This window comes from Phaenicophaeus curvirostris, chromosome 1, assembly GCF_032191515.1.
Source record: "Phaenicophaeus curvirostris isolate KB17595 chromosome 1, BPBGC_Pcur_1.0, whole genome shotgun sequence".
NCBI lineage: Eukaryota > Metazoa > Chordata > Aves > Cuculiformes > Cuculidae > Phaenicophaeus > Phaenicophaeus curvirostris.
The window spans coordinates 203,170,544-203,190,909 of NC_091392.1; the positions used below are offsets into that span (position 1 = coordinate 203,170,544).

General features: G+C 38.6%; 1 protein-coding gene across 1 annotated transcript in view; it reads right to left on the reverse strand.

The window, feature by feature from the left end:
• Positions 1 to 20,366, reverse strand: part of DDX10 (DEAD-box helicase 10) — a 193,405-nt gene that overhangs the window by 13,275 nt on the left and 159,764 nt on the right. The window contains exon 17 of the mRNA XM_069883490.1: positions 95 to 228. Coding sequence (XP_069739591.1) covers positions 95 to 228 — 134 coding nt within the window. The remainder of the gene's footprint in view (positions 1 to 94; positions 229 to 20,366) is intronic.

The following is a 20,366-nucleotide window of genomic DNA, read 5'->3' on the forward strand; positions in this document are numbered from 1 at the left end:
CAAGAGAATGACTGTAAAATGAATTAACATCTCAACAGAACAGTTTCTAAAAAATATGAACATTTTTAAATGAATGTGGAAGATGTGTACATACCTATAGCTGTCTTCACTTTCTGAATCCTGCTCTTCATCAGAATCTTTGTATTTATCAGGATCTGGAAGAGTACTTGGATCAAACTCTTCTTCACTTCCACTGTGAGCAAGAAAGGCCACTGTTTCCTCTTCAGCCTGCCAGGTGACAAATGGAGAGTTACAAGAGAAGCAAACAAGACCATGCTACTTGTCACAACCCCGTTAATATGCATGTTGCAACAAAAAACATTGCCCTCAACCGCAGTCAAAGGCCACTGGCAGTATAGCCAGGAAAACATAGAATCATAGGATGGTTTCAGTTAGAAGGGACCTTAGAGATCATCTAATTCCAACACCCCCGCCATGGGCAGGGACACCTCCCACCAGACCAGGATGCTCAAAGCCCCATCCAACCTGGCCTTGAACACTTCCAGGGATGGGGCAGCCACAACTCCCCTAAGCAACCTGTGCCAGTGCCTCACCACCCTCATTGTGAAGAGTTTCTTCCTAATATGTAGTCTAAATCAACCCCTTTCCAATTTATACCCATTCCCCCTAGTCCTATTACTACAAGCCTTTGTAAACAGTCCCTCCCCAGTTTCCTTGTTGGCCTCCTCCAGGTACTGGAAGGTTGCTATAAGATCTCCTCAGAGCCTTCTCTTCTCCAGGCTGAACGACCCCAACTCTCTCAGCCTGCCCTCGTATAGGAGGTGCTCCAGCCCTTTGATCATCTTTGTATCCCTGCCATCACCACTGCTCTCCTCCAAGGCTGTCAAAGGTTGAAAAAATTGTATTCAAAAAGGAAGAACAAGGATTTACATTCAAATTCTACCTTCCCAATATCATCATGCCAATCTACCAAATCTTAGAGAGATTTAGGCAGCAACTAATAAACAGTCCTCTGAGATGAACTGTTATAAGTAATATGGAGCTTTACTGTCTCTCAGAAACACACTGGCAAACAGATGCTAGATTGCAGACACACTAATCACTGTTATAAACTGTAATTCACTAAATATCCCTGATTTAAAACTCATCTGGGTGTCCTTGCAGTCAAAACCCAAAATTCTGCTTAAGCTGGATTAACTCCCCTAAGGCAGTTCCAGTCAACTATCACAAGTGACAGACATTCACAGAATCACAAAACAACCAGGTTGGAAGAGACCCACCGGATCATCGAGTCCAACCATTCCTATCAAACACTAAACCATGCCCCTCAGCACCTCATCCACCCGTGCCTTAAACACCTCCAGGGAAGGGGACTCAACCACCTCTCTGGACAGCCTGTTCCAGTTTCCAATGACCCTTTCTGTGAAGAATTTTTTCCTAATGTCCAGCCTAAATCTCCCCTGGCGGAGCTTGAGGCCATTCCCTCTTGTCCTGTCCCCTGTCACTTGGGAGAAGAGGCCAGCACCCTCCTCTCTACAACCTCCTTTCAGGAGGAGGCTTCCATTCTTCAGGCTTCCACCAGACTTCTTCATCCTTCCTCTGTGGGGCTCAGCTTCCCTCTGTCCCCACAGCACGTCTCAGGATGAGCTGCTGGCACTGGCAAGTTTCCCCGCAGTGTGGGAACGCCCAGCTAATTCCTTAACAAAGAGGGCACAGAAGATGCTGATCCATAAAGGTCTTGCATAACATAATAAGTCTGACTGATTTTGCAGAGATAGGTTCTGCTCCATGTGGTCCTGAACTGACGGCACCACTTTTGTAAATTTGTGCTAACAGGCATGAAGAAAGCAGACATACTGGAAGGCATATGCACACAAACATGCTAACAAAGAGCTTACACACATTTTTTAGCAATGTCAACCATACATCTATGTATATTTATGCTGAAAAGAAATGCAAAGAAACTATGATTAAAGAGGTTAAGTACCTTTTGTTTATATATCTAATCAACGCGCACACAGCTAAGTTTCCAAAACAGTGCTCATTTAAATGATCCTTCATTCTACGAAAAACTTCATATCATTAAATATTTAAAGTTCATTTTTGTTCTGATTTTTCACATTTGCATCTATCACCAAGTTTTAAAAAAAACACAATACTTGCTTGCACACACCTCACCACAACAAAAATTGTAAAAAAACCAAAATTAAACAAAAACCAATCAAAAGTCACTTTTATATCTGTAAATAGAGTAAGTAAAAGGAAATGAGCTGGTCAAGAGTAAGATTATTCACCACTGCAAGAGTTCCTTACTGCTTATCCAGTAATGCTTCTGCAGTGCAAGCAGCAGAAGAAAGGGATAAAATCCCGGTTTGGAACCAGAAGGCAGAAGACAAACATACTAAACACAGATTGTTCTTGACTGTTTCATAATACTAGTAAAGGTAATTGTATAGCTAGGTATATAAAAATAACTAAATATATCATCAGACTCAGCAGCACCGTAAACTCTGTAAGGTGACATAACCACTGACTAAAAGCACATTGATTACCAGGAGCTTCAGGTGCGACCTCATACCAAAGTTGGGTTTGATTTTGTGAGTTTTTTTACAGTAATTGTTTGCTTAGAAAAATATCTTCTAGCTCATCTTTTAGAACAATTTTACAGAGCACTACTAACTCTAGAGGAATCTATTTTGAAGGTCACCTTTTTCTTAATTAATTTCCATATTTGAAAACCATTCTGCATTAAATGATACTTTATTTCAATGCCTTCAAGCACTAAATATTTGCTCTTTACTTGTCTCTCTCATTGCATCTATTCCTCCAATACAACTGGTGCATACTCATTATATATTAAAAAAAAAAGAGACAAAAAAGAGAAGTAGTACTCAAAGCTTTTGTATGGATCAAAGTATTTTTTAACATGTATGTGTGACATTATGCAGAGTTTTCCAATACTAGCATTTATTAGCAGTTATCTTTTAAGAACAGGGCTGTCCATTTACATTTGTAGTTATGTCAGTAAAATGTTGCAGCTGCTTTGTTTCCTAAGTTTTGTCATTTATAGATGCACACATAAGAATTACACATACACAGATCAAAGCTTTCCATTCATCACACATTCATATTCACTTTTTTCCCAGCAGAAAATTTGCAGAGATGTGTGCAACATAATGCTTACTACGACAAAAGAAGTAATTGGGAAAGATGCCTCTAATACATCAGGAATCATGAGGTCATATTTCTTGTAAGTTCCACCAGTTACATATGCATTAAAATATCTGTAAGACCTTAAAATTGTTAAGGCCTTAAACATGAACATTTATCATCCACAGCTGAACAACCGAAACTCATTATTTCTCCCCATTTGCTCAAATTTCTATCAGCTAGTCAGGAAAAAGAAACCTTGTGACTTAACATTACATTATTCACCATACGAGCTAGAGAAAAAAATTTAGTTGTACGTTCAAGATAACACTTGTAAAAGTTCTTCAGATACAAATAGGATGCAATTTGTAGACTTCAGGATTAAACCCTTCCTAAGGCAACTGCTATCAAAGAAGAGATTAAGTGACGAACAGATTTTGACCACCTGTACTTTAAGTTTAGCAACAATCTGCTTTAGAGTGTGTTCTTATTACAAAGTTCAGCTGTGGAAGGAAACCCATTCAGACATCAAATCAGGCCAGGCAGGGGAACAGGATTCAGTGGCAATCACCTTGCCTTTCTGTTCAGGGGCGACAAGCTCTCTCTTTTTTAACACCAGACTGGCCCATGTATTTTGCAATCTAGTTCCATAAAAACTTCACATGAAGACTTTCAGTTTGAACGTGACACCGAGACAAAAATATTTCTGCATACACATGGTCTCCCTTGGAGGCGTAAGGAGATTCTTCTTATGCAAACTCAACATTATGGAAAAATTTAGCAAACTTTCTGTCCTGGAAGTTTTGGAAACCTCGTTGCCTTCAATCTCCACACTATAGCAAGCCAACAATGAATGCCCTTGACCTTACTGTAGTCATTTTGGAAACACACACCAGATAAGATTAACAAGGCAGGTTCCTTTAGAGCTTTTGTGCTGCTTCTTGACAGCATACCTCCAATTCAACTTCTAGTTGCCTTTGTTACAAGACATAATGACAACTTCTCTACATAAAGAAGGTTGAAAGGCTGGTAGAACTCAGGTAAACGTGTTAGAAGGGCTGAGAGAAGCTTAAAATTAAAAAATGTATGTACCTTTAAGAAAACACTCAAGTGACTCAAATGTTCAAAAGAGCCAAATGATGCATTCAGCTCTGGGGCCATCAGCATAAGAAGGACATCGATCTTTTGAAGTAAATTCAGAGGAGGGGCACAAAGTTGATCAGGGGCTGGAGCACCTCTTCTACCACGACAGGCTGAGAGAGTTTGGGTTGTTTAGAAGGCTCCAGAGAAACTTTATAACAGCCTTCCAGTACCTAAAGGAGTCTACAACAAAGCTGGAGAGGGACTTGTTACAAGGGAACGTAGTTATAGGATATAGGGTAACAGTCTTAAGCAGAGAGGGTAGATTTATATTAAACACAAGAAAGAAATTTTTTACAATGAGGGTGGTGAGGCACTGGAACAGGTTTTCCAGAGAAGTTGTGGATGCCCAGTCCCTGGTGCTGTTCAAGGCCAGGTTGGATAAGGCTTCAAGCAACCTGATCTAGTGGAAGGTGCCCCTGCCCATGGCAGAGAGGTTGGAATTAGATGAGCTTTAAGGTCCATTCCAACCCAAACCATACTACAATTCTATGATTTCTACCAGGCATTAGGCACTCAGATGAAAATTATTTATTACCACCAGATAAAAAGGGAGAACTGAAAAAACATAGCATGAAAACCTGCATAAAGATGAAAAATGTTGTATTTTCCAAGATTTATTTTATAGAATACATATTTACTATCATATATAATGCATATCTAATTTAATAGGGTTTTTTAAAATCCAATTAAATTTTCTGGACTTACAATCTTTATGTTCGATGCTTTAAGTAATTTATCAGTTCCCAGGAAACAGGTTGAGGCAGGAGGAAGAATTGTTTTGGCATTATCAGTTCTGTCATAGTACTTTATAAAGCACAGAGGGGGAATATTTTGTTTAGCTAAAACCAAAACCTCTAAGGTTTGTCTAGAAGTTGATCAGGCTTGATTTTAGTCCATCAACAGTCATATATTATTCCTTTTGAGCTATGCCACCCTTCAGCTTTTGCTAATAACATGGCTTGTGCAAGTAAGTGGTGTTTGTAATATTAATAATAAGAAAAGGTAAACTTCAAATACTGGTAAGATATTACCCTACGGAAGTATATAACTTCTAAAAAATCAGTATACTACAGCTCATATAGAAGGACAGTTAAAATCCCTTTCATGATCTGACAGAACTCAAAATTTTATTAGTTTTCTTCTGTTGACAATTATTTTTCAGATAAAAAAATGGAGTTGTTTCTGCATTATGTTTGTGACAGAATATATTCACAAACAGAGGTCTCGTAGAACTTCCTTCAAAACATATTAGTCTGGATTCACCCGACTGCCACACAGGGTTTTTTTCACAGCCTGTACTCCCACAACACTGCGTCCCCAGCCGACGCATAGTTGCTCCGATATTTTATCATCTACATTGCCCCAAAGGAATATATCTATTCTAACAGTTCACAAATAGAAACACAGCTTTGATGTAGCTGGGGTGTTTGATGCAGCAGTTGCTTTGAAGATCAAGACTAAAACTTTAGATGATATGAAAACTGACTGGGAGCCAATGGAGCAAACCAAGTGCTGATCTGACATGCAAAGAGCTGCCTAAATCATGCCAAAATTGGACAACTGCACTCAAGACCGTCTAATGCTCATCAAAAGCCTTCAAATCCAAACACATAAAGCACCATTTCCATTGAGGGAAGGATCTTGCAATCTACGAGGCGAAAGGCCACATTGACCACATGGGTACCGTACTGTTTCAAGGTTAACCTTCATGAGTGGTGACCAAGTCATGCAAGCTTTCTTCCTGTTGTCATCTATTTGTCATCTGCATCAACACTGAACATTAGTTCTTACGGGTCCAAGATGTCCATTCCACAATTGGTTTTGCCTTTCCTCTAAGGCTTGCTTCTTCTTATGGGTAATTTGGATGAATACACAAAAGGGTGGGAAGAGCAGAGAACAGGTTGTTGTTGACCTTCTGTTCTCTTCATCTGAAGCACATAGATGCATTCAAGGTAAACCACAAAAAGAGGATGATGTGGACACAAACTAAGGTTTGGCCAAGTTCCATGGGTCTGGTCAGGAAGGCTGGTATCCAAAACCGGAGAAACCAGGGTTGTAGGTTGTCAGACGAAAGCATTGCGCTAAGATGATCTAACCGATCTTCAGGCTCTGGGAGGAGTTAGCCATAGCTCCTAGTTTTCACATCACGTTAGAGAATACAATTTTTGGTTTTCAGCAAAAGGGACAGATAATTCTCAGTTTCATGTTCTAAGCGTTCACCTTTCCCAATCACTAGCAGTCACATAAAGGTTCAACTTCATCCAGTCATTTTTTCTTTATTTTTTTTTAAGCAATATGACATCTTAAATAATATAATTAGCCTCGTTTAGCCAGCAGAACCTTGGATTTTCTTTTTTGGCTTTCCTAAATAGCCTGCATTTTATGGTCAGTGAATGGGTAAGCCTGTGTTTCAAACTAGCACCCGCTGATGCATGTTATACTGACATTCAAATCTTTGCTGTGTAACTATAACAAAGCAATTTGTGCTGGAAATGGCTCCTGCTGCAAGCACAGATCAGAAACATTGAAAAAATAAAAACAGTAGAATTTTTCATGCATTCACTGCTGCTTTTCAGCTTTTTATATATTAGTAAAGCTTCTGTCATTTTCATAGTCGTAAGCACATGTTTTATCTGTAGACTTGATCTCTACAAAGTACTTTTGGTCCGTACCAGAACTAATAGCAAACTAATGAATGCGTATAAGGAAAGATAATATGATTTGGTAAATTCACAATTACAATCTCATCTACCTCAAAATGAAATGCAGAGAACGTCTCTTTTTTTTTTTTTAAAGAAGTATTTGGTCTTATCTGCATTTGAACTATAATGGGTACATCTCACAACTAGACCGTATGCTTTTCATTTTTTTTTATTTTCTCTTATATGATCCATGTGGAACATGTATTTTAAAGATAAGATTTTTCAAGTGTTACTCGCCACAATTATCAATGTGACCTTAACAAAAGGGCAGACTAAATTACTTCTCGTGGAAAGGTCAGCATAAAACAACTATACTGTTAACTATAAATATAGCTCAATTTTCAGACATGAAAATATAACTTAAAAGAAACTAAATTATGAGGCGGGCAGCACTGGAAGTAAATATAAGAAATATAAAGAAATATAAGAAATTTTGTCAAACAGACAGAGTTTAACCTATTGTATATATTCTTGATTTTAGAGATTGCTTGTACACCGATTGCACAGGAGTGCAAGTTAGTAGTTCCAGTGGAATGAAATATTAGCATGAGTTGTTCTATTAACACAGTTGTTCTATTTGCCATAAAAGATGAAATCTAGGATGTTCAGTACCAAAAGAAAAGTCTCTGGCATTTGAGTTAGCAAAGTAGTAGCTTCATCTCTGGCAAGGCATAAAGCTTCCCACACCTGCCACACCAGCAGCCAGACAGGGATGCTACAACGCGCATCAAATCCCTGTCTGAAACAAAATTGATTCAAAGTATTTAATAATGCAAAGGCTTCAAACTAGAAAAGCCCAAACAATTTTTGTTTTGAAATTTTCTAATGCTAGGTTGTCAGGTACCATTTTGCTGGCAAGTGAGCAAGCAGTACAGGTTAAAAAAAAAAAACAGGAGGGCAATATTTGTTGTGCCTTATAAAAAAAAAAAGTTAGTAAAAAGGTCTGGGTGAATTGAACACACCAACAGACATGTCCAAAAGTCTAAGGCCCTCTCAAAAACCACAATGCATAACATTTTTTAAACTTATATTCTCCACATGTAATCCTTGGACTGCCTCTTTATACTCCCTCTTCCACTCCACTTTTAGGTTCACAGCAGTCAGGGTTGTAAGCTCAAATACAAAAAGTAATTCTCCAAAGTAGTATCTGTGTTCAAACATTTCCAAGACATCAGTCTTCTCTGGGAAGCCTCAGCACGTATCCACAGAGATGGTGCGAACACAAGAGAATTTTCTCTGTATCACTTTTTGGCCCTTTTGAACGAGCCTGAAAGAATTGCATCCTCTGTCGTGACACAGCAGAGGTGTCCCACCACCACCACCACCACCACCACTACTATTCACAGCACAGACTGGAAGTAGAGATCACTCTTTGCTTATTAAACGATGTATTTTTCAAGAATGAACAGATCAATGGCAGCACTGATAGGAAATAATCAGAATGAAAACCTTGTAAGTCATGTAATTCTGTAAGCTGCTTACTTCTGCTCTTTCTTGAAACAACTGATGTGTATTCCGTACACAAGAAACAGCAACACTGGCATTAAGCACTTGTCCTACAACAAGATTTTCATGTTTTCTCTGTACTCTAAATGCTTGTTCAAAATACTCATGTAAAATAGAACATTTACAGGGGGGAAAATATGAAATTAATTCCTCACAGCAGAGGTTATTTTAACTGCTACTGATGCTTCTACGTACAGAATTGAGGAAAAGAAATGCAGAAGTAGCATTGCTGCTCATGGCACTGCCTCAACCACCTGCTGTGAGAATAAGACCTTGTCTGCCTTCGTTCAGGATCTATTTATCAGCAGCGACAGATTCATTTTTGTTCAAATATGCAAATGAATAATGAGTAAATAAAAAAAACACCTGACTGATGCTGCAGGCTTGCAGGGTCATTTATTATTAATATTTTTGTTGTTGTCAAACCCACTTTCCCCAGCCATGAATCCCTTTCTACTAAATTTTGCAGAAGAAACCTACTGGCCACACGGGTTAATTAGGAGACACAGAAGAACATACAAATATAGCCTGATGAAGGACAAGGAAGCACCCTCTTGTATTTCCACAGGCATTGCTGGAAAGGGGATCCTGGATGGAGAAACTGAAAAAGCTCCTGAGACAGACTGGCAGCCATCCACAAGCAGCTTTTGTTTAGTGTGAGGAAAAACCTGAGGCCGAAAAAAATTATCACGGTGGTGTTTGAAAAATAAGCAAGTGGGCAACAACCAGTGAAAACTAAGCTCTTGTTAGTAATTGAAAGACAAGAGACCATGAAGGGTGCTAAAAGTTAAGAGCTTGCAGAGACCCATGAAGAGAGGTACTTTGCAGCAGCATTTTGAATAGATACTAATGGGGCAAAATGGCACTCATAAAGGAAGGTGGAGAAGACACAGCAGAAGTCAGAACTAAAAATCATATCCCTTGATAACAATTTTATCTATGTGCACGAATAGAAAAAGCATGTCTTAGATATGCCAAGTGGGAAGAAGAAGAATAAAGATTTATAAAAGGCAAGATCTTTTAGACCAAGCAATTGATAAAACCCACAATTTTTCAGGTCTAAAATAATACAAAGCAAATTAAAAAAAATCAAATTAAGAATAATTGCTGAGAGTTAGTGTTACTTGGGGAATTGAGTTAAAATGTGCAACAGGACTAGGGAATGTTAGTACAGAGAGAAGCTACAGAAAGGTTTTCTTTAGGAAAGGGAGAACACCTAAATTGTCACCTGTGGAAAACCAAGGGACAGAAGGAGAGTTAAGAAGAATTTAGATAAGCACCAGTAAGTGATCATGGCAATACTAAGCCATACGCTAAAGTAAGAGATCGTGGTGATACTCACAGAGACAGTGAAAGAGGATAGCAAGGAAGGCTGAACTTTTTTTCTCGAGAATTTCCTAATCCATTAAATGTGTGCTAAGACTGTAATTTGTATAGAAAGGTAGAGCTGGAGTAGATTGACTGCAATAAAACTCATTAGTACAGACACTGATTTGTATTCACAGATGCTATTTCTCCACAGATAAGAGGAGGAATAAAGCAAAAGGCAGAGCTGTGCAAAATGTTGTCATAGAAGGAGACTGAAGAGATTCTTGAAATAACGAAGGAGGAACTACTAGAGAAGACAGACACCAGAAGAGAGGGTCATCACATTTGCAAACCTCCTAGAACCTGGAGCACATATGGAAAGGCCACATGAACAACCAGCAAGTGAGATGAAGACTGATTAAGGTCAGGGCTCTCGGGGAAGAGAAGCTGAGTAAGAGGGAAATCAGAGAGCAGTTGCCAAATATCAGGATGGATGATGTCTACTGAGTAGAACTCAAACACGTCTACATGTGGAAATTAATAGAAGGGCATGAAGAAATGTGGCAGCTTGAAAAGTACAAAAGGGCAGTGTAGAAGCAGAAATCAAAGATGATCCAGGCAGAATCATAAGGCAAAGGTGAGAAGGCTAAAGGGAGGAAAACTATCAAAAGATGATGTGATGGAGGTAACAGTGACAACAAAGGGAATCACGGTGGAGAGAAGAGCTGACCAAAGCTATTTAAAAAACAGGAAAGAGTGGGAAAGAAGAGGAGTAAGAAAGCACGAGAATGGTATTGGAGCTGACTTAGAAGGAGGTAAAAAGAGAAGAGGAACAGCAGGTATGGAGGAATAAAATCAACAGCAGCAAACACAACTAGGAAATGTGTGGCTAAACACCCAAAGGCACTCCTTCACATGGCAAGTGGCAAAGCCGTGAATGTTCTACCAAAGAATACAGAAGGTGTTAAGAGTTTACATGGGCTCAAAAAGCAGGCAGGTAAGTTAACAGTAATAATCTGTCAGGGTATAATAAGTACAGCAGTGCCATGCCTTTGTCCCTGGAAGTCCCTCAGGCTGCAGATCTCTTCAGCCACGGAGTGTAACAAAATCACAGTTTGAAAACTATTCTGCAGGTAGGACTGCAGGTTTCCCTGCAAATCAACTAGAAAGAACTGCCAGATCTGACAGGGAGAAGGGAAGGTCACCTCATTTCAATATGCAACCATTTATGGAAGCAATTTCTTTTCCACAGCTATACTGCTTTCCACCAGCCTTTTAGGGCTTCTCACACAAATATCGTAGTTTATTAAATGCATCTGGTGAAGACGACTATCATCTCATTCTCAGCACAAGAACAGAATGCTTGAAACAATGCAGTGAGGGGAAACTTGAAACCTGGGACAACCTTCCATCAAAAGGCTAAGGCTGTACTTAATCATATTCATTAAAGGTGTCAGTGGTGATCATATGGAATGGCTCATTAAGGAACCCACATGTACTACCTCAAACAGTCTTTGAGTTTTGTACTGCTGCCAAAACATTTCCAGTAACTGAGTAACAACTTCTGGTTTTAGTAACTGAAACACAAATGATAAACAAATACCAAGAGCCGAAGATCTGGCACTCATCTGTAGGTGTAATTAGTGTACTATAGATTTCTAACTGACTTCTCACTACTCCCTCGAAGTCTCAAATACACTGTAAGCATTGAAGGCATCTTCGCAAATTTTAACCTAGAAAATTGCAATTTTCAGCTAAGGATATATTATGCCTTACAGTTGTTCATTTGCTCGCCTGTTTATTTCAACATCATCTGAAAAATCTTTATACTGCATAAATAATGTGCTATATCCATAACAACAGGATACAGTACACTCTATGATTGATTACCTTGGCATTTAGCTCTTGTGGAAATAGCTTTTGTGAAACATGGCTCTATTGGACTCCTAGAAAATTACATTTTGGTAAAACTGTCTGAACAATCAAACTTTCGTATGGCTAGACACAATGTTATTAACATTGCAGAGGCAGCTACAAACTTGAACATTTCATACTATACCACAACAACACTGTTCTACATTTGTTACTCGAGGAATTAGAGGTAGTGAAGTCAGGGTTGATAAATTTAAATCACTCCTTTAAATCACTAATTATAATGCTGACTAAAATCAACAAACTTCTAATTCACACACTGGTTTATCCAAGTAAGCACTGCTACTTTTGATTTTATTTCAATATTCTTAGGCATGATTGTTTTACATGGTTTTACACAAAATTTGGTACCATTTTATCCTAATTGAAGTCCCAATTTTCCCTTTTACATTTTTCTTTTCCATAATGACATAAGCAAATGATAAAAGAGCCATCATTCATTTGCCAAGCGATTACTGCTCTTTTTCTTATTAATGATGGCTATTGTCAAGTTGACTCTTATGCCATCTTAAATTGAAACAGATTTCAATCATCCTAATCATTTCCTAAAATACGTATCTTATCTTGAAAGCTACTAAAATAGTTAAGTAGAAACACCTTAAATACAGCAGATATATGAAGAAAAATTAAGTTGATCCAAGTAGGTGCTATATTGTAAATTTAACATTTATGAAGGTATATATTCTCTGTTGCTAATGAAATTTATCTCTGAACATCCTAGCTTATGAGATTTTGGTATGGCTAACAGCCTTAAACCTAGTTTATATTCACAGACTGAAAGAGGACAGTAAGAATAAACAAACATATCCAGGTCCTCAAATCCTAATATGTTTTTCAACCTTTAACTGCACATTGAATTTAACTTATCAAATATATCTAAATGAAGAAAAGTTTATTTCACAACCAGGAAAGGATAAAACTTCTTATAAAAATACAGTTAAGTTACCCAGTTAATGATTGTTCTCTAAATCACATTACTACCTGAAACTTTATCAGCAATTTTATTTCTTGAATTGTTTATTTTTAGGTTATACTAGTATATTATTTCCATAGATCATTCCTGAATACCTTAGTTTTACCTACTACTTTAAAATTAAATTATGCATTTAAATAACTGCTTTGGTGTTTTTACTGAGCTGTTGATTTTTAGCTATCACATTCTTAACAATTATAATATGGTTCTCTGCACCCCGTTCCCCCTAACAGCTGCAACACACAACAAAATGTCATGGAAAGGGAGAACAAGAAGGATAAATGTTAATCTCATAGATTTAAAAATAAATCATAGCATGATTAGAAAGCCATAAGAAAAAGTAATTTTAGCCTAACTTTACTGCTCATTATGAAATTCAGTGCAAACAGCTCATTTGTTCTACTGACTTTTTGGCATTATACAATCTGCTCGCAATTATGATTTGCCATCCATTAGTAAACACTGGAAACAGAAATAGCAAACTGAAAACAGGATCTACTGGCCTGATTGTAGACATATTTCCAGTCCTCATTATTACATTGACCACAACTGATATAAAAGCGTAAACTTATTACCCTAACAGACCTCCACCAGCAGCAGAATTTAGTACAGCTCCACGACACGCTTTCTCTGTAGGTCACATTGATGAAAAGCACTATCTTCACTACAAATAAAAATAAATACAGGAAATAAAACATAAGCCTGACACTATGCAATATTCATGAGCTGACACAGTGTTATTCTGTAAAGTTTAGGCTCTAACTCTGAATTATATCATCATCCTCCAGAACCTTTGCTTGTTTGTTTTAAATTAATAAAATGAATTAATTCTGAATTGTGCTGTAAGAAGCTCATAGACGTGAACTGGCCGAACTGCTGTAACAATAGCTTCTTGAGACTGATAGCAACTGGATGGCTGGTAAAACTCACTACATTGATAATTTCAGTACCCACAGACAGATACTGTTAAGTGCTCTCTGACAGAGGGAAAAAAACAGTGAATAGACGTGTTAAAAAACAATTAAAAAATTGTCTCTCTCACCTTCACAGCTGGGACATCTCCAATCCTGTCACAGAAGCCTCTGTGACACATGCTGCAGTGCAGCTGTGTCAGCAGAAAAAATAAGGACTTCCAGAAAAAGAGGGCTGATGGCCAACAGCTCCATCCCCCTTACCAGTGAAGAAGGTACAATTCCATCACTCCGGTCTTCGGTTTCCTCACAAACTTATTCCAGTACTTAGATAATCTCTCACCACAGGAATGCATCTAGAGTCTATGCTGAACTTCCCTGTTAGAAACCAGCTATCTTTTGCACCAGTCTGGGAACAGATCATTTACTTTTCAAGTATTTTACCTAATTCCAATCCTCTAGCTCCTATCAACTAACACACAAGGTCACCAGCCTGGATACAAGTTTGAAGAACACATTTAAGGCCTGCTAAAAATTGAGATACAGAGATGTTACTTGTCTGGCTCAAGAGGAAAAAAAAAAAGACTCTGGAAGTCTACTTTCCGAAGTTAAGAAAATGAACAGATCTCCCAGCTGGTTTGGCTTCCAACCAGCAGACAAACTGAACAGCGCAACATTGCTTATGTTCTTCTGCATGAGGAGAAATCTAGTAACGGAGAAGGAGAGAGAAGTAAAGAGTGTCCACACAGTGTGGGACAGGACAACTGGAACTACCCTCCAGTGTGTTCAAGGAACTACTGAAGCAAGCCCAGCACAGAGCCACAAAGGTCTAGAGCATCTCTCATGATGAGAGGCTGAGGGACCGGGGTCCCTTCAGCTTCGGGAAAAGAAGACTGAGATGGGATTCTTACCAATGCTTATAAATACCTACAGAGTGGGTATCAGGAGGATGGGGCCAGATTCTTTTCAGTGATGCACAGCGACAGAACTAGGGGCAATGGGCACAGATTAGAACCTTCCACCTTAACATGAGGAAAAACTTCTTTGCTGTGAGGGTGATGGAGCACTGGAACAGGCTGCCCAGGGAGGTTGTGGAGTCTCCTTCTCTGGAGATTTTCAAAACCCACCTGGAGGTGTTCCTGTGCAACCCGCTGAAGGTGAACCTGCTTTACCAGGAGGGACTGAACTGGATGATCCCCAGCGGTCCCTTCCAACCCCAACCATTCTGTGATTCTGTAACCACTGTGAAGTGGTGCCCTGTACTGTGGGTTCATCAGAGATCCACAACAGCCACCCACTTCGGCTGGGCTCCCCTGCTCCAGGCAGCACTGTCCACCCCCTCCTGCCTTCTTGGAGAACCGACAACCCTCAGACAGCATAAAATATATGAAAGAAATAATGGAGGAAACTCCACATTACTTATTTTCATGCTGAATAAATTCAAAACATAGTTATATTGTTACCAAAACCATCACAGCAAGCCTGGTTTCCGTGCCGTACACTCAAATTTGAAAACCATGAGCAGCCCTAGGATGCAGGCTACCATGAGGTTCTGGTGGTCTTGGCTATATCCCACCACTGGGACATTCAACTCACAGGCACAGGCCTCAGTGCGCTAACCCATACATCCCCAGCAAGATATTGAAGAAGACATATGCCCTTCATCACATCCCTGAAGTCCCTATGGGACTCAAAGAATAATCCACCCAGTGCAAACTGTAGGATGACATCTCAACCCATAATTTCTGTTTTCAACATAAATCATCCCTTCTCCAGAAAAGCAAACTAACACAATCAAACTCAGATTGTTTTTAGTACCTCCTAGAAACCCCTCCTCAAGATTTATTTGGGTCTGAGAACCTACAAAGTCACACAGAGGATCAATTAGCAGCCACTGGCGTTTACCATTTTAATCTCAACAAAAATTCAAACCCAACAACCATAACATACCCTATACATAAGAATTACATTCAATTGCTACTTTTTCCACTACTTGTCATGCAGTGATAATTTTTCAGTCCTTGACCTAACACTTAAAATGATACATGAAAACCAATCCCCCCTCCCTTTTTTTTTTTGCTTAGCAACGTTTTTCATCTGTTATGCTGAATAAAAACACTCAAAAAAAAAAGTATTGTGACTTTGAAACAATGTTAAACATTACTATAATTTTAGAGACATAGCAGTATTTCTTTATCTGAGACACAGTGGACCCTAAGTGCCTGGTCCTCTTTACATAAGTCACATATCTGCATGGGAATATTTAATCTTGAAAAATAATGGGTTTGCTTTCTTCAGGACTACCATTCTTTGCAGCGGACAAGTTCAGGGTTTCATCTTTAGAGAGTAACTAAAATGATTTTCTGCCTCAGCAGAGTCCCTTGATTATAAAACTCAGTTGTGACTTGATTGCATCCACAAACCTATCTCCTCACGCATGTAACTTAAATGGGTTACACTTCCTTTTCAATTTCTTGCATTTTCACAAAATTTTCAGGATAAAATTTAATGACCTATTGAAAATAAATAAATCATTCATTATATCACATTCTATTTGGCATACAATATTAGCGCAGAGAACATTTGCTAGAGGTACTGTTAAGTGAAAATCCTCGTTACATTATGCATGACTTCCCAAGGCACTGAGTACATAATATCCATCATGAAATGCAGAATATATAACTAAATTTAGAAAGAGGTACATTTAGACCTGTGATCAGCATTCTGACATATCCAGCTATGAGTTTTAATTAAACTTGCTTTTTGTGTTAAGTCTATTTTTATTAACTAGGCATAGAATCGTGTTTTGCATATTATGCATCAACTAAAAAGAGATTATTTAAAGTTATTTGTAAACGTCCTTTCTTAAAGGGACTTTATATTTCAAGTTACTGTTCCAGAACTCTCTTTACAGTTATGATGAAGAGGCATCACTACTGAACACAATCTAGCTCTTTGAGGGCTTCAACCGCCTTACTGGCAACCTGTTTCAGCACCCCAAATACTACTGCCTGTATACAGGCTGATAAATTAGATTGTTGGATGATACAGGGCATGGATTACTTCTTTGTCAGGAAATAAATGATCAAAAAATAAAAACAAAGATTGTTGGACATCTCTGAAGCATCAGACTAACCCTTGGATTCCACAGTTGCTGTCCTTTTGTACTGAGGATCTCTCACCACTAAGTAGATGAGGTCTCTCCATTTTTCCACACGGCACATCACATTTAAAGGATCTTCACAACTCCCTACTATAACAAAAAGAAACATGAAGATGCACCTAGATGAAGTCAAGAAGGATGAAGTCCTGACTGCTCTTTTCTCCTGGAAGCTGCATCTCCCAGAGCAGAGACAGCAGAACTCCACAGCAGTAGCCCTGAAACCTATCAGTTTACTCCCTGGCGTATGAAAGCCACGCAACCTTGATTCTGGATTGTGCCATGGGTTTTGGTGGTTCAGGTTCCGCCCAGCCACTTCTGCTGTGAAGGCAGAAACTTTCAAGAGAAAGGTTGTTCCCCTCCAGTCACAGGCAGAAGAAACCCTTTCAGCAGACTAATCCCACTCGTGTTTCCAGGTCTTCCCCACTGCATTTTTCATAGAATCATAGAATCATAGAATAACCAGGTTGGAAGAGACTCCTTTTTCAGAGGAGCATTTGGTTTCATAGCTACGGAGTCCTATCACTAAACCCAGTGGTGCTCTCATTTAACCCACGAGTGCCACATGCACAAATACGATGCTGTTCTGACTAAGCGTTACCCACTGCATCAGTTTGCATATAGTCACGTCAGAAGTGCCTGCATCTTTGCTAGACAATAGAAGCTGGCAATGCCTGTTAAATGCAGGGTCTCAGCCCTGTCAGCACAAAGGACCACTGACTCATCAAAAAACTGCAGCAAATTTATCAGGTGCTGGCCCCCGAAATATTCCATTCACAAAATGAACCATTTCAAAGGAGTCTCCAGCAAGAAATGAAACTAGAATAACTATCACACTAAGTTCACAAAACCAAATAGCACTTCTCAAACAACAAGTGAAGCCCAGCTTAAAGGAATCAACATTTTGAACTGCAGGAAAACTATGAGAATAGTACTGACACCGTGACCCAAAAGACAGGTGGTTTTATGGTCAGTTTGGTTGGGGTTTTTCTACCACTACAACGCTTTTCTGCGTTGTTTTACTTTCTCTACATTTGCCAGTAAGCAGTTTTTATTTATAGAGCCTAGTACTATAGCATTCACCTTTTGATTTGGATAAAGACCTTTTCAGAACCATCCAAACAAACTCCTTGGCATCAGCACATTTATATTTACAAATTCTACGCCACTTCCTCTTTGATACCAATCAAATGCACAAACACAGCATTATTGCCCACTCAGTATTAAGTAGAAGCTGAAAGTATCTTCCTTTTGGAAAAAGGGCTTTATTGTAAGACCAGAAAGCTATTTTCCTGACGGAGAATCCTACTTAGTATCCAAGAGAAGAAACTAATGGCTTCCAATTTGTCTGAGCAGCTTCTGATTCGTCTGAGCAACTCTACTCCACTTCATGAAAACTGGACAGTTAGAATGCTGCATCTTCTAGCATTTCAGTACTAATTCAGCACAAATTGTGGTTTAAACTGCCCTTTTTTTATTTTCTGAAATAATATGTACTGCCAGAAAATTCTGATTTTACACGTGCATTTCCTCTTGCTTTTCAGACCAGCAGGTACCAGAGGTTTGACATGACCGTGTACTGGCACAAAGAATATCCAACACATTTTGTGTGTATTGAGTCGTGTGGATGACCATCTTGCACAGATGACAGTCACAGATAAACAAAATTTACAGCAGCTACTACAAGTTTCCAGGAAGTGCAGGAAATAACCTGCAAGATGAGACTTATCAAAATATTTCTTGACTATCATAATATTTCTTGACAACATCATTCCTGTAACAAACAGATTGTGTGCACGTTATGTTATAGAATCATAGGATGTCCTTAGTTGGAAGGGACCCACAAAGATCACCAATTCCAACAGGCAAGCAGCGTACTGCATTTTCAAGATCAATTAATTTCTTTTACAAATGCGAAATAACTAGAATTTAAACATAGAATTTTCCTGGACAGAAGTTTGGACAACTGGTTCAAATTTGTTATTAATTTTATTTTCCTATTCCTTCTCACTTTTTCAGTCTATTCAGTTTTTTATTATATGGTTTGCGTAATGCACACTGCAGCCAGTTTCATTTTGTTAAAGAACACTTATTTGGAAATGAAGATGCACCAAATTGTATTCCAAAGCATTTGGAAAGAATGAAAAGTGAACAACAATAAAACCTCCTGAATGCAAAATAGAGCCACGGACTGCAAGACATACAAGAAATACTGTGCCAAAATGTTCTTGCTGCTGCTCAACTGACATCTCTGGATTTGAACAAATGTGGCTCATTAAGCTGAGGCAGAATAAAGACAAAACTGAAATGGAGGTTTTCCAAAGTGCTCCACTTGTAGGTACCTTATTTATGAATTTTATTTTCTTTCCACTATAGGTAGAAAGGCAAGAACCAATGTATTGAATTTGCTATAATAAGTCTGAAGAGGTTTCAGCTGATCAGTCTTAAATCTCTGGTTTCTTCAAAAGGTGTAGAAAAGCTAAATGAATGGCCCAAACAGAATAATTCTACAGACAGGTAAAGCTGGTATTTTAGAGAGAAAAATAAGGGTCATCATGGCACATCTGTGCAAAATGTGGTTGAGAGCCGAGCTGTTAATATGCTGGAAGCTTTCCAACAACTGAGAGGATGCTGACTTTTTTTCATTTAACTGAATGGTAGTTTGAGTGCAGCAATAGTGTTATCCGGTGGGAATGTTCAGTTTTCAAGAGAGACTTAAAGCTCATTATTTTTCTCACTTTTACAAAAAAAAATAATTAAACGGGAATTGCTCAATGCAGGTGCACACACACAGGCTGGGATTGCTAAGAATAATAGCAAGTGCTGAAGAGGGAGAGTCAGGTAAGGTTTATGCTGTTTCAACATTGCAGCACATGAACAGCATGCTGGTCCCACACAGATGCCATCCAGAAGCCTGACTTTTGCTCCTCCTTTGCGCACTGACCAGATCAATGTTCCAGATGTTAAAGAAAAATAACTAAGAAGAAGTGAGCTGCATATTTACTGAGCCTTTTCATGCTTTTGTAGCATGACTGTTTTGCTAACCTCTCCAAACCTATCATTACTTATATCCTTGTCCATTTAACAAAAATGTGTGTTGGCATATGACATTTTCAAGATTTCTTTATTGGTTTTAATTACCTAATCTATTAATCTTTTAATTTCAACTCATTTCTGTTTAGTTTGCTAATAAGAGCAGTGATTTACTTTGTCATATATAAAGTATTTACAAAACATTTGCATAGATACACCAACTAGATGTTTTCCTATACTCAAGAATTTATAATATTTAATGCAGGTATACAGAAAGAAAAATCGAGTCAGCTACACTGGAAGGGCTGAAACACTGATTAGGTCAATGAATCCATGCAAAGGAAACAAAACAAAGTTCATCATCCACTCTGACTTAAATCAGGCATGCTTATTTCTCCAGGAGTACTTCCAAACAGAGGTAAAAATAATTTTCAACCAACAAATTATCTTTTCATAAAATACTTGATCCTATCTGAAGCTGCCCAGAACCACCGTAAGATGTGCCCTTATGGTCCAAGGCAGAATAATATGCAACTATTTCAGTTACCTCCAGTCAACAGGTGAGCTTTCTGCACACTGCTGCACAG